This window comes from Euleptes europaea, chromosome 1 (assembly GCF_029931775.1).
Source record: "Euleptes europaea isolate rEulEur1 chromosome 1, rEulEur1.hap1, whole genome shotgun sequence".
In the NCBI taxonomy this organism is placed as follows: Eukaryota; Metazoa; Chordata; class Lepidosauria; order Squamata; family Sphaerodactylidae; genus Euleptes; species Euleptes europaea.
The window spans coordinates 167,241,086-167,255,640 of record NC_079312.1 but is presented as its reverse complement, the minus strand read 5'-3'; the positions used below and the strand labels follow the sequence as shown (position 1 = coordinate 167,255,640).

Below are 14,555 nucleotides of genomic sequence, written 5' to 3'. Positions count from 1 at the left end.
TTTGCTGCCACTGCCTCCAAAGTCCGTGTGGAGTTCGTGGACAGTGGCACAGAACCAAACGCTGGGTTCAGCAGAGCAAAGCCCAGTTCAGATCTATGCCACCTGCGAAATCCACGTGGAGTTCGGAGGCGGTGTGAAATTTTTCAAGTTCGGGTTTAATAGACCTGAAAATTTTCAAATTTCCCCAAAAAATTAGGGTTGGGTGGGGGGAGGAACATACCGGTATAGGGGTTTCAGCTTTTTACGGCTGTTTCGAAAATTTCCAGGTTTATTAAACCTGAACTCAACAAATATAAAAAAAAGTACCCACCCCTAGTAGAGATCAGTTTCCCCTGGGGCTTCAGAGGGCAGACTCTATGGTATACCACAGATTCCACATTATCCTCCTCAAATCCCCCCTCCACAAGCTCAGCCCCCCCCCCCAAATCTCCAGGAATCTTTCCCAGGTCGGAGATGGTGACCCTCGCTGCATGGACCAATGGTTTGACTCCATATAAGGAAGCTGCAGATGCTCAAATCCTTTGAAAAATGAGAACATTCTTCACAAGTCTCTTGCCCCTCCTATCAGTCAGCCAGAATGGCAGGCAGGCACTCCCTATCTTATACTGATAGTAAAGAAGTTAGCCAGTATTCTGTCTCAGAAAAGGCAGGATGTGGGTGGGTGCAGGATCAAGGAGAAGTTTCTCTTCTTTCCCACTCCTTGCATGCGTAGGAAATAACTTGTACACACAAGCCTTCCGAGCAGATTCAACTTGCTACTGGATCCAGATCTAGGGTTAGCAACCCCTTAAGTGGGGCCTGGAGTTCTTCGGAAATCACAGCGGATCTTCAGACTACAGAGATCAGCTCCCTTGGAGAAAATGTCTTCTTTGAAGTGTGGGCTCTATGACACCACAGGGTTGCCAGGTCTCCGGCTATAACAGGAGCCCCCTCAGCAACTTGTTGCTTTGCCCGCCGGCACCTAATGTGCCAGTTGGAGAAATAGGGGGGGAAATTGGGGCGCACACTGACAGCACACAAGCCCACTGACATCACTTCTGGTAAAAAAAAAGCAAAAACCAAGTGACTTCAGGGACACTCTAGAATTTACACCATAGAGTAGGGGGGGTGTTTTGTAAATCCCAGAGCATCCCATTACATCATTTCCAGTTTTCACCAGAAGTGACATCAGCACACCTCCATCATACCAGTGTGCCAGTCCCTAAACCCTGCTTTCCCCTAGCAGTTGCCTGGGCAACCCTACATCACATCCCTGCAGAGCTCCCTCCCCTCTCTAAACTCCACCCTCCTCCAGATCTCCATGTCTCAAGATGGGATTGGCGACCCTATGTAGGATTTTCTGTATCTTTCCTCTGCAAGGATTTCCCCTGGAAGTGACATTGAGGGCTTGTGCACCACTACATCGCCCCTGCCCCATGGCCAAAACTTCCCGGGGGTGGCCATATTGTGTTGGTCTACAGGAGAACCAGTTAGCTTTGAGTCAAGCAGCACCTTAGAGGCCAACAAGAGTTTCAGGGTATTAATATTTATTTATTTACTTACTTATTTATTTAATATTCCCATTTTTTACACCACTCTTCCCTGCCAAAGCCAGGCTCAGAGTGGCTTACAGAATATAAAAGTCATATTAATCAATAAAAGCATTAAGCCATTTTAAAATAGCCCTATAAAATTATAATCATTATACTCATTTACCTGGGCGCCTCTAACAGTGGCACAGTTATAAGGTATAAGCTTTCAAGAGTCAACGCTCCCTTCCCCTCCGCATTCCGGATTAGCCGAGTTGAAACCCTGGAGCTCTGGGCTCAAGTTTTCCTGCTAAGATTCACTGCCACCCCCTGGGGAGGATCTGTGCCCAAGTACTCCACAAATGGCAAAAAGGGAATTTCACGCTACGTTTATTACAGTCTCAGATGACAGCTGAACTCTCGGGAGACAGAAGAATGGAATGCTGGAAACCTGCCCGGGCATGATGTATTCAACCCACAGATTTGCTAAACTGTGCGTAGTTGTGCCTGTAACTACAGCTTTGTTTTACAACATATTCTCCCGGTAGCTTTCACCAAGTTCAGGGTGACACATCTAGGCGCTATGGAGCAATATGCTTGTCTTTGCGGTTTCCCTAAATGCTGCATGATGTGCCCAGCCTTACAGCTGTAGTTACCACAACTGGGTATGACTGTACCATTGTACCTTTGCTAATAAGCACTGCTTCCATTTGCCAGCTTTTTCCTCCCTGACGCTGTCCATTAATTCTCCAGCTCCAGTGGGATGAAAGGCAGCCCCTCCGGCTTCTGTTCCCTCCACTTCCCTGTCCTCTGCTCCCTCCCCTACTGCACTGTTTCCCGACCTGTGGGTCAGGACTCAAAAGTAGGTTGTGAAACCTCTGAGTGGGTTGTGGGCCAGCCTTCCCTAATGACCAGCCCTGCCCTTTCCATGGCTTTCTTTTGTATTTTGGAAACCTGACCCTGGAAACAGTATCTCACTTGTCATACATTAGTTGGTATTTTTTTCTTTACTGCATATACAAGTCAATCAAGTAAAACGTGTCCTGATGGTTACTAGAATAAAACTCTTAGGGGAGATTAAGAAGAAGAAGTGTTGGTTTTCATATGCCGACTTTCTCTACCACTTAAGGAAGAATCAAACTGGCTTACAATCATCTTCACTTCCCCTCCCCACAACAGGCAACCTGTGAGGTAGGTGGGGCTGAGAGAGCTGTGACTGGCTCAAGGTCACCCAGCTGGCTTCATGTGGAGGAGTGAGGAAACAAATCCAGTTCACCAGATTAGCCTCCGCCGCTCATGTGGAGGAGTGGGGAATCAAACCCGGTTCTCCAGAGCAGAGTCCACCACTCCAAATCACCGCTCTTAACCACTATACCATGTAGTGGAGAGGGAGAGTAAAGGAGAAGGAGAGGGTGGCCAAAGGCTGGAAAGCAGCCTCCATATGCAAGGGCTGTGTATGTCGGAATGCCACTTGCTGGGAGTTCATAGTAGGGGAAGCTGCACCCTTTGTGTGATGTTCGTTGGGTTTCTCAAAAACATCTGGCTGGCCACCGCAGAAAATAGAATGCTGAACTAGATGCGTGCACACTATAATCCACATTACCAGAGAAACTAGCTGGAAGGAAGACTCATTGCAGGCAGTCTTGGAACATTATTGGTTATTTCAGGTTTGGGCTTTGATCCGTTCGGCTCGCAGTGGCGCTTTCCTACGATGCAAGGAACCCTCCCCTGATGCAAGAGGCTCTTCCACCAGCAGAGGCGCCTCCGGCAGCAGAAGGAGGTTTCTTTGTGCTGCAGGAAAATGGCACCGCTAGTGGAGTGGAACCATAAGATCCCTGGAACCAAGGGATCTTCCGCGGCTGGTTCCATTCCTCGACCCTGCAGCTGTTTCCCCTGCCCCCGTTATCTTTTACTCTGCAATGTGATTCTCCGCTGCTAGCCCTTGTAAGGCCCTGACCTGGATGGCCCAGGCTAGCCTGACCTCATCAGATCTCAGAAGCTAAGCAGGGTCAGCCCTGATTGTACTTGGATGGGAGACCACCAAGGAATACCAGGGTTGCTGTGCAGAGGAAGGCACTGGCAAACCACTGCTGTTAGTCTCTTGCCTCGAAAACCCTAGTGAGTTGCCATGTCAGCTGTGACTTGACGGCACTTTACACACACACAGCCCTTGTAGGTTAGAAGAGGGAGACTAACAGCAGTGCCACAAGAAACATTGCCTCTGTACTGAAAAGAGGGTAACACTGTTCGCAGTATGTGTAGCGCTTTCTCTCTTGGGGGAGAGGGCATTGCACATGTATCCGCCACAGCGATACATTAATTTCCCTCTGCTTTGCACACTGAGAGAGCAAAACGATCTTGTTCCCTCTGGAGGTAGGTTAGGCCACAGTGAAGAGGGTCAGGATAGTAGCAGAGAGAGGTTTTGCCACTGGCAGTACAAGTTCTGATGTCTGTCCTGCAATAGTCACAAAAGACTAGGCCACATGACCACAGCAATTAAGGAATGTTCACACTTACAGCAGCACCAGATGGGCCAGGACGTCCTCTCTCTCCCGGAAGGCCTCGAGGACCCTGAGGAACGTCACAGATAAAAATCAGAACAGAGATCGCATCCTTACGAGTCTCCTAGAGAGCAGCTTTCTGTGTGCCAAAGAATCACATTTTCCTACTTAGAGGAGACTGCCAAAATGTACAGGTTAGCATGTGGGTGCAGCTCTGACCAGGATGACCCAGGCTAGCCTGATCTCGTCAGGTCTCAGAAGCTAAGCAAGGTTGGTCCTGGCAAGTACTTGGACGGGAGACCACCAAAGAAATACAGGGGCGCTACGCAGAGGTAGGCCATGGCAAACCCCTCTGAACCTCTCTTGCCTTGAAAATCCTACATGGTTGCCATAGATCAAATGCAATTTGATGGCACTTTCCACCATCAAGCATGTGGGTGTACAGATGTGTGTGCAGGAAGCGCATTTGGTTTGTGTTTGTGCACAATCCACCTGGGAGTGCTCTATCCCAGTGCTCTATCTATTGCACACATACACACAACCCCACGTTGATGCAGGACCAAGTATGAGCAGAGGTGAATTCTGCCTACTGCAGTGGGGTGCATGGAGAAAGGGAGCTTCAGTCCTCCCCCTATGGCATTTTCCCAAGCTAGAATTGCCCTGGGGAGCTGCTGTGTACCCTCTTGGGGAAACTGACATATACTGACAGCTACACATAAGTTTCCCCAATGGAGCAAACTGACTCAATGGGGCCATTTTGGATCAGGAAACAGCATGGGGGGGGGGAGACAAAAGCCCACTCTCCCCACACATCATGATCCTAGGAGTTAAATTCCCAGCACTGAAATCACACAACATGTGTGTTAATAGTTCACAAGTGTACCATGTGGGCTTGGTAGTATGTGCATTAGCCCCATGGAAAAAGTGCCCCGGAATGCTATATTTTTCCAAACATCTGTTTGTCACATTCATGTCTGATGCACCTATGCACATTAAAAAACCTTAAGTGTGCAAAAACGTAGTATGTGAACAGACACATGTTCTTAAAGAAACAGAGGCAACCTCCAAGTCCGGAGGGGATAATGCTACAAACATTATTAAAACTTAGTATTCATATAGTTATCAATAGTAAGCATGACACATAAATTATTTTGCTGTAATCCTTACAATGGCCCTATAAAGTAGTAGAAGAAGAAGAGTTGGTTTTTATAGGCCGACTTTCTCTACCACTTAAGGGAGAATCAAATCGGCTTACAATCCCCTTCCCCTCCCCACAACAGACACTCTGTGAGGTAGGTGGGGCTGAGAAAGCTCTAATTGAGCTGTGACTAGCCCAAGGTCACCCAGCTGGTTTATGTGTAGGAGTGGGGAAACCAACCCGGTTCACCAGATTAGCGTCCGCCGCTCATGTGGAGGAGTTGGGAATCAAACCCGGTTCTCCAGATCAGAGTCCACTGCTCCAAACCACCGCTCTTAACACTACACCATGCTGGTTTGAACTGTCTGTCGTCCACAATAATCAAAAAGTGGTTTGTGCTCACCATGGGACCAGGAGAACCGCTTTCACCGGCAGATCCAGCTTCACCCTAGAACAAAGCGCAAATGGTAAGTCAACCACTATCAAGTCTGCGTCATCAAACACTGCTAGAACGGACATACCAGGAACACAACCAAACCTCTCTTTGCCATTCTGACCGGGTAAGTGCTAGAGGGCGCTCCGCTAGCACATGTGACTACATCAGCAGCCCATTGATGGCTACGAATCTCAACTGGCAACAGATTTCTGGCAGGAAGGTAGGAGAGAAAGGGAGGACCAGGAAGGACAGTTACTTCCAAATGTTGCAAAAGGAATCCATGGGGCTGTAGGAGTAAAGAGGGCTGAATGCTCCGTCCACATACCCCTCCCCCATGCCTGATACCACTCCCAGCTGGAGAAAGAATTGCACCCGTTGGAGAAAGAATTGCATTTTCCCAGCAAGAACACGTTGCTGCTTAACTGCTGGACAAATGCAATACCTCTGAGACAGAAGCGCTCCCTTGAGGAGAAGGCTCTGTGGCTCAGCGGTGGAGCATAAACTTCGCAAGCGGAAGGTCCCAGGTTCAATCCCCGGTATCTCAGATTAAAAGGATCCGCTAGTAGGTGATGTGAAAGACTTCTGCCTAAAACCCTGGACGGTCAGAGGAGACAATACTGACCATGTTGGACTGATTCAGTATAAGGCAGCTTCATAGATATATGATCCCATACAGCAAATAAGCATCCACTACTATCCAACTCATTGTAATTTACCCTCATACATGCTCTTCTTTTCACTCTAGGCACATAGAACTTTTAGATTCCTCCTAAGCTCATTAGGAGAGTCACATGCATGCAATTATAACCATCACCAGCAAGTGACACCAGTTGGTAGCAAGGTGGATGAGGCCAGTCTAGAAGTGGGGCATTTGTTACTTATAAATATTATGTACATAACTTCATTACTACTGGAAAACAGCAATCTACACGTTACACAGTTGGCTACCAGAGAAAATAAAGCCTTTTGCTAATAGCTTTCACTAACGCCAATAAAGCCTTCGTATTCGTAAGATAATAGCTTTCAATTGTTCCTGCTGAAACTTGTAAAAAGGTACATTCGAATCCAGTTACATTTTAGAAACCAACAAGATTTTTGGGGCATAAGCTTCTGAGAGTCAAAGCTCTCTTCGTCCTAGGTCTATTACATTGTAAAAAGGTGCTTTGTAAACTCTGCATTATTTGGTGCTGTTCTTTGTTACTGTTTCCCTGGAGAATACCAACTCGCTTGGTTTAACACAGAGGGGAAATTGATTTGTTTTCGTACTCTTCAAAAAATTTTCCTGGACACCAAAATTAATTTCCCCCATGATTCCTTTCAAGGGGAGGGCCTTTTTTTGAAAACAAACTGTTACTGATACACTTTTCAAATTGTACACCACCTTGCATACCTTGATAGAAGGGCAGCTTGGACGTTTTATGAATTAATGCATTAATTCACTTTGCCATTCTGCAAACTATGTAAAATAGAATTGTTCAAAAGGGCATTTTTCATAAAGGAAACAGCTATATTATACTGAAATGGTTCAAGAAAGCATTTTTATACTGGGAACAGATCTAAACTATACCATGGTGTTTAGTATGTATTAACTGTTTGATATGTGCCTTTTCCTGCTCTCGCTGCATGGCTTTCTACTTATGTAACAGCACTTTCTGCATTCTGTAACATATCATGTCAAAGCTACTTTTTTTTAAAAAAATATTTATCTGAATTTTTCTATTTTATGAATGTCCCCCCCTTCCTGTATTTTCCCAACCCCTTTGCTCCATTTTAAAAATAAAACATTCTAAAAATGAAAAAGCTACTTTATGCTTTGGTTCAGGTTTCTGTAATCCTAGTCCTATTACATTGCTTATTAGATGTATCATCCTACCGACTGCATTGACAGACACTACATAATCCACCTCGAGTCTCAGTGAGGAAGGCTGTCTAGAACTAAAATGGTAAATAAAAATAATACAGTCACCATTACAAGTTTAACCTGATTGGGGCAGTGGGGTTCTATCTGAAGAATCAAGCTAAGCATGATACATTTATTTGCAAGGGGCAAGAGAAAAATCCTGTCAGTATCCTACAAGAAGAATGGATTTCCCAATCGATAGCCCGTGTGGGGGAGGGACAAGACTGAGCACTCTCTTACCTTGGCACCTGCAGCACCAGCTTCTCCCTTGGAACCGTCCAACCCAGGGTAACCCTAGGGAAAAGAGAGCAATACATAACAGTTACATTTGATCTCCTGGCACACGTGTGTAGGGAGAGAAGAAGAAGAGTTGTTTTCTATATGTTGACTTTCTCTACCATTTAAGTAGAATCAAACCAGCTTACAGTCACCTTCCCTTCCCCTCCCCGCAACAGATACCCTGTGAGGGAGATGGGGCTGAGAGAGCTCTTAATAGAACTGTGACTAGCCCAAGGTCACCCAGCTGGCTTGGTGTGTAGGAGTGGGGAAACCAACCTGGTTCACCAGATTAGCCTCCGCCGCTCATGTGGAGGAGTGGGGAATCGAACCCGGTTCCCCAGATCAGAGTCCACACCGCTCCAAACCACCACTCTTAACCACTACACCATGCTGGCTGAAAAAGAGTTGACTTTTTTAACCCTGTTATAATTCTTGCATACTTACTCGGTGTCCTTTCACGCCAGGGAGACCTGGGGTCCCAGGGAAACCTCGAGCGCCCTAAAAAGTAAATGAGATCCATTCGGGTAAAAAGTACAACCACTTTTCCAGTGGATGCTCACTCTTCATAGCCTAAAATACACTGACCTGCTAAGGAATTAAACTGCAGGAGCTATGTGGCAGTAGCTGAATAATCAGTCACTTCTCCTGAGTGAGGACCTATCCAACTTACAGGGCATAACACTGAAACATAAAACCAACCTTCCTATGTTAACCAGCAGCCTATCTAGCCCTTTATCCTGTCTCTGGTGATGGACAGCATGAGAAACCTAAGGCAATGCTCTGCTCCCTGCCATCTGCTCCTTGCCTTCAGCGGCTGATGGATCAGCAAGTCACCCAAAACAGACAAGAGGCAGCAAGCGGAATTATGATGTAATCCACTGACATCATAATACTAATTCATGACACTCAGGTTGCTAGGTGAAGCTCAAGCAGGCCCTAACACACGCACACACCTCTGAAAGCTGAATTATGAATCTGGTACCAAGTTCTGGTTCTGTATGTAATTGTGCTCTCTCTATACACACACACATATATAGAAAAAGAGTGCACAATTGCATACAGAACCAGAATTTGGTCCTAGATTCATAATTCAGCATTCTTAGAGTCTTTGGTCTTTCTTTTAAAGCAGGCTTGTCCAAACTGCAGCCCCCGGGTCGCATGCGGCCCTTGAAGGCTATGAATGCGGCCCAACACAAAATCGTAAACTTACTTAAAACATTATGAATCAGCTATCATTAGTGTTAGTGTATTTTATACACTATTTATGTATTTTATACACTATTTATTTATACACTATTTTATACACTTCTTCCAGTGTGGCTCAGGGAAGCCAAAAGATTGGACACCCCTGTTTTAAAGGGAGATTTTTTAAAAACTGAGGTTCCTTTTGAACAGAGATTCTACTCATTTTGTCTGTACAGATAGTAAACTGGATCAAATGGAGCATTTCCATGTGCAGAAGGATTTCTGCCTGCAGAGAAGAAGAAGAAGAAGAGTCGGGTTTTATATGCCAACTTTCTCTACCACTTAAGGCAGAATCAAACCGGCTTACAATCGCCTTCCCTTCCCCTCCCCACAACAGACACCCTGTGAGGTAGGTGGGGCGGAGAGAACTGTGACTAGCCCAAGGTCACCCAGCTGGCTTTGTGTGTAGGAGCGGGGAAACCAATCCAGTTCACCAGATAAGCCTCCGCCGCTCATGTGGAGGAGTGGGGAATCAAACCCGGTTCTCCAGATCAGACTCCACTGCTCCAAACCACTGCTCTTAACCACTACACCACGCTGGCTCTCTTCAATTCCATGGCCTGTTTATATTGCACAAATTAAGTGAATTTGCATAGTACTTTGCATAATGTATTTGTCCTTATCAAGGCTAACAGAAGCAATGAGCCACGTAAGGTGCTGTATTCTTGCCAGGTGATTGCTGGGAATCCAATAGCCCCTATCGTCCCCCTGCTTTGGAGATTTCAAGAGCAATCCAAAGCAGGTCTACTCAGAACCCTACCAAGGTCTATTCAGTGGGGCTGAATAGACCTTGGAGCATAACTTTCTTGCCTACCTTCTCCCACTGCAGCCCAAAATGTCCTCTGGAAATGCTCTGTTGGATCCAACCCAGTTTGAGCAATGACTGATTGACACTGCAATTTTCCTTGTATGGTTCTTAGTAGACCTGCTTTGGAGCGAACCTCAGCTTTTAAGGGCAAATACTTCATGTAAAGTACAAAATGCGCAGAAATGCAGGGGGAGAGCGAGGTGACCTCTGCTGGCCGGAAACGGCAAGCACAATCACAACAAAGACCCAAAGTCGTCGTCGGAGGGACCGCGAGAGAAGCAGCCGTGCATAAAAGGCCCTCGTGAGCTGTTAGGTTTAATAGGGAAAGGTGCAATTCTAGGCTCCCCCACCCCCCAAGGAAAGCAACACGGTTATTTCAGCCTGAAATCACAGAAGATTGCCTACTCTAAAACTCTGCCACATTGATTTCAGGGTCAGCCCAAAGGTTTTGGGCACGCTAGGAGGAACCACGTGGTTTCTGTTGTGTTTCTAAATTCTTTTTGCCTGGGCACTGATATTGGCAACACGCTGATCAAATCCATACCTGAGGCCCGGGTGGCCCACGCTCTCCTGATTTGCCAGGCTTGCCTGCTTCACCCTGAAAAGAAACACAGAAAAAAAATATCACTTTTTTTTTTATAACTTACTAAAATATTTTATTCTTTCCCTTCCTCCAAGGAACTCAGAGCAGTGCACATGGTTCTCCTTTCCCTGTTTTATCCTCACAACAACCCTGTGAGGGAGAAGGAGAAGGAGGAGAAGAAGGAGAAGAAGAAAAAGAAGAAGAAGAGTTGGTTTTTTTATGCCGACTATCTCTACCACTTAAGGAAGAATCAAACCGGCTTACCGTCACCTTCTCTTCCCACAACAGACACCCTGTGAGGTAGGTGGGGCCGAGAGAGCTCTAAGAAAGCTGTGACTAGCTCTCACCCAGCAGGCTTCATGTGGAGGAGTGGGGAAACCAACCCGGTTCACAAGATTAGCATCTGCCGCTCATGTGGAGGACTGGGGAATCAAAGTCGGTTCTCCAGATTAAAGTCCACAGCTCCAAACCACTGCTCTTAACCACTACGCCACGCTGGCTACACCACCGTTTACCTGACAGTGTGTGCCAACACCCTAGGTCACTCAGGAAGCTTCATGGCTGAGGGGGATCTGAAAACCCAGGACTCCGAGCCCAACACTCTAACCACTAGAAATGCTGGCTCCCTATAAGAGACTGTCAGAATCCCCAGAAGAAAATCTAAGCAGATGAGCCGAGTTCAACCCATGATCCAATTTAGCCCAGTGCCTTCTCTCCGTATAAAACTTTTACTAACTACGGGTTGGATCATAATTCTAGATATTACAGATTAGAAATATTCATTAAATAACCCACTTAAATACTACAACACAATGTGTTACAAACTCTTCACTAGCTTAGCATCAACTAAAAAAATTACCAATATTTTCAGGAGCAAATGTTCTCATGTTTTACATCAGTCTTGGTTAAAAAAGAAAAGTTGTATCATGCCCTTAGGGTTGCCAGGTCTGGGTTGGGAAGGGGAGGGGCTGTGGCTCAGTGGTAGAGCATCTGCTTGGCATGCAGAAGGTCCCAGGTTCAATCCCCGGCATCTCCAGTTAAAGGGACTAGGCGAGCAGGTGATGAGAAAAACCTCTGCCTGAGACCCTGGAGAGCCGCTGCTGGTCTGAGTAGACAATACTGACTTGGATGGACCAAGGGTCTGATTCGGTATAAGGCAGCTTCATGTGTGTTCATGTGTGGGAAATACCTGGAGATTTTGGGGAAGGAGCCTGAGGAGGGCGGGGTTTAGGGAGGGGAGGGACTTCAGTGCCATAGAGAGCAATTGCCAAAGCGGCCAGGTGAACTGATCTCTATTGGCTGGTGATCAATTGTAATAGCAGGAGATTTCCAGCTCCCACCTGGAGGTTGGCAGCCCTACATACCCTTGATCCCTTTACTTGACTTTGTGAATTCAAATTTAACCTGATCAGATCGCATTCAGTTAACTCAGGCTAGACAATCTGACCTTCTCACTGCTTGCTGCAGATACTACAAAGGAAACCTCTACACCACAAACACACATACTTGTTCAACTATTATCGCCTCAACCAAAGAACCTTAGAAATTGTGTTGTGGTTGTTAAGTCAGTTCAGTGGTTTCCACAAGGGACAGGTTTGTGTGGTTTCTACTGTGGCGGCTTCCACATGGACGGTCCCTGCAGTTTCCCTGGCCCTGTCACATGGCTGCAGCCACCTTTCCTCCAATAGGTCAACAGGGCTTTTCCAGTTTGTTTGTTTTTTCAATCAGCAACTGAACATTATTATAGCAATATAACATTATAACATGTCATAGGTTCTAAGACGTGTTATAATTCCCAGCTTTCATTTTTTTTGTCTCTATCCCTTTTCATTGAGGAGAGAGAAAGGGACAGGCATGTGTCTGCAACGAAAGAGGCAAGAGACTTTTTTTAAATGAAAGCTGGGAATTCAGAGAACCTGTTACACATATTGTTGTGACGTTATCTCAATATAACAATATTCAGTTGCTGATTTAAATCAAAAAAAGCAACAAAAGCAAAAAAAAAAACTTTTCGACTCCTCCGGAACTCTTTATTGGGCTGGATGTTTTAAAAAAATTCTTTCCTATGTTAAAAGTACCCTTCAAGTTGAACTCTAGAGTTGCAAGAGAAGGGGCGGTTAGAATCTCTCTCTGTGCTAAGTGGAAACCACCAGCCAATCACAGCCCAGACCAGGCAATAGCCTTGCCTAAGTTCCTGAAATATGGGGCAGGTACCCCATTGGGGGACGGCGCTCAGAAGAACCACAAGTAGCACTACAAAGAGTATACATATCTCTCAAGCTGCAAGCGTCAACCATCGTGAGACAGTGAGATCAAGATAAAGAATACTCACATCATCACCAGGTTTTCCAGCTGGCCCCGGTGGCCCACGGGGACCCATCGGACCCTAGAGAGAAAAATACTCGATGAGTGCCAAGCAAGGTATTTTAGGACAGTAAATTCCAGTAACAAGAAGAAGAAGAGTTGGGTTTTATATGCCAACTTTCTCTACTACTTAAGGAAGAATCAAACCGGCTTACAATCGCCTTCCCCTCCCCTCCCCACAACAGATACCCTGTGGGGTAGGTGGGGCTACAAGAGCTGTGACTACCCCAAGGTCACCCAGCTGGCTTCACGTGTAGGAGTGGGGAATCAAACCCGGTTCTCCAGATCAGAGTCCACTGCTCCAAACCACTACACCACGCTGGCTCTCAACCCACTGGTTATGACTTATTTCCTAGTGGACTGTGAGTCGCAATGAAACGGACAAGGTCTAGAGGCTTGAATTTTTTACCTGTAGACTCTGGGTTCATTCCCTTTCCTAAACATGAACTCCCCAAGTCATGCTGGTTTTTCACAGCTGCCATTTCCCTCTTTTATACATTCATGTACTCGCTTTCTCAAAGCCTGTCCTTCCACACCAAGAGGAAATCAGCCTAGTATTTATTTATTTTGTTATGTCATCGTGTTGGCATTGACTGCATGGGGTGGAGATGGGACCCACCATACGTAAACTGCCAATACACCAGCGAACAGCTCATGTACGGCTCTCGAGGGCAGCAAATGTCGGCAGGAGAACAGAGAAAACTGGATGAAAACTTCACAGAGAGGTACTACACGGCCCCTCAATCTAGGCTACTGGGCAGAGGAGGACCCCAGGGGCTCTTTTTACATGCTGCCCCTCTCCTCACTGGTTAAAAGGACCTGCTGAACTGACAAATATGATCTATTATACTCATAATTAGGGTGGCAAAAGAAAAGCTATTTTAATACCCTTGCAATGCATACCCATGGGTGAAACAGGGGTCTTTTATGCATGGCTGTTTCGCTCGCCGTCACCCCTTTGTCGACTTCGGGTCTTTGTGTTGATTAGGCAGGCCGTTTCTGACCATTGGAGGTTGCCTCGCTCTCCCCCTGCCTTTCCCCGCATTTTGCCCGCGTTTTCAGAGACCTGTTTTATTTCAAATTTGAAAATGCGGGCAAAACGCGGGGAAAGGCAGGGGGAGCGCGAGGCGACCTCCAATGGTCAGAAACGGCCTGCCTAATCAACACAAAGACCCGAAGTCGTCGGAGGGGTGAAGACGAGTGAAACAGCCACGCATAAAAGACCAGCGACTCTAATATCCGTTATTGATTGGGAATATGGACACAGGGCAATGTTCTGGCATGAACTTTGGTAAGGAGCCCAGCAGGTTACTGATGGGTTGTGTGTAACACTGGGCAGCTCTGGCATGGAGTACAGTGAAGCTATATGGACAGCTGGAAGATGACTACGTCAACCGGGCTGAGGAGGACCCCAGGAGCTCTTTTTACAGACTCCCCCTCTCCTCTGGTTAAAAGGACCTTCTGAATTGACAGGAGGGTTTGGCACTATGGCCCCTCATCGATATTATGAAACTAGGTGAACTGCAATATTCCCTGTATGCTTTTCCCCCTTCACAGCTCTGGGGGTGGGATTTGCTCTCTCCTGACATATCCTTGCTTTTAAGGGAGCAACTGAATTCAAATCATCTCATCTACTGATGTACATTTCTCTTTGTGTTTACAGCCCCCCCCCCCCACTCTGGATCTTTTAGGAGGACCGAAACTCATGTTTATACTTAAATGGGATTAAGTCACCACTGAGATATTTTTGCATGATGAACCTCTCTTCTCCACGCTCTCTTGAGCATGCTGCG

At 46.4% G+C, this 14,555-nt stretch overlaps 1 protein-coding gene across 1 annotated transcript in view; it reads right to left on the bottom strand.

Annotated features, from left to right (window-relative positions):
- COL2A1 (collagen type II alpha 1 chain) overlaps positions 1–14,555 on the bottom strand; it is a 112,687-nt gene that overhangs the window by 74,284 nt on the left and 23,848 nt on the right. The window contains exons 11-16 of the mRNA XM_056867231.1: positions 12,731–12,784; positions 10,360–10,413; positions 8,207–8,260; positions 7,724–7,777; positions 5,551–5,595; positions 4,026–4,079 (exon numbers count right to left, since the gene is read on the bottom strand). Of these exons, the coding sequence (XP_056723209.1) occupies positions 4,026–4,079; positions 5,551–5,595; positions 7,724–7,777; positions 8,207–8,260; positions 10,360–10,413; positions 12,731–12,784 (315 nt within the window). The remainder of the gene's footprint in view (positions 1–4,025; positions 4,080–5,550; positions 5,596–7,723; positions 7,778–8,206; positions 8,261–10,359; positions 10,414–12,730; positions 12,785–14,555) is intronic.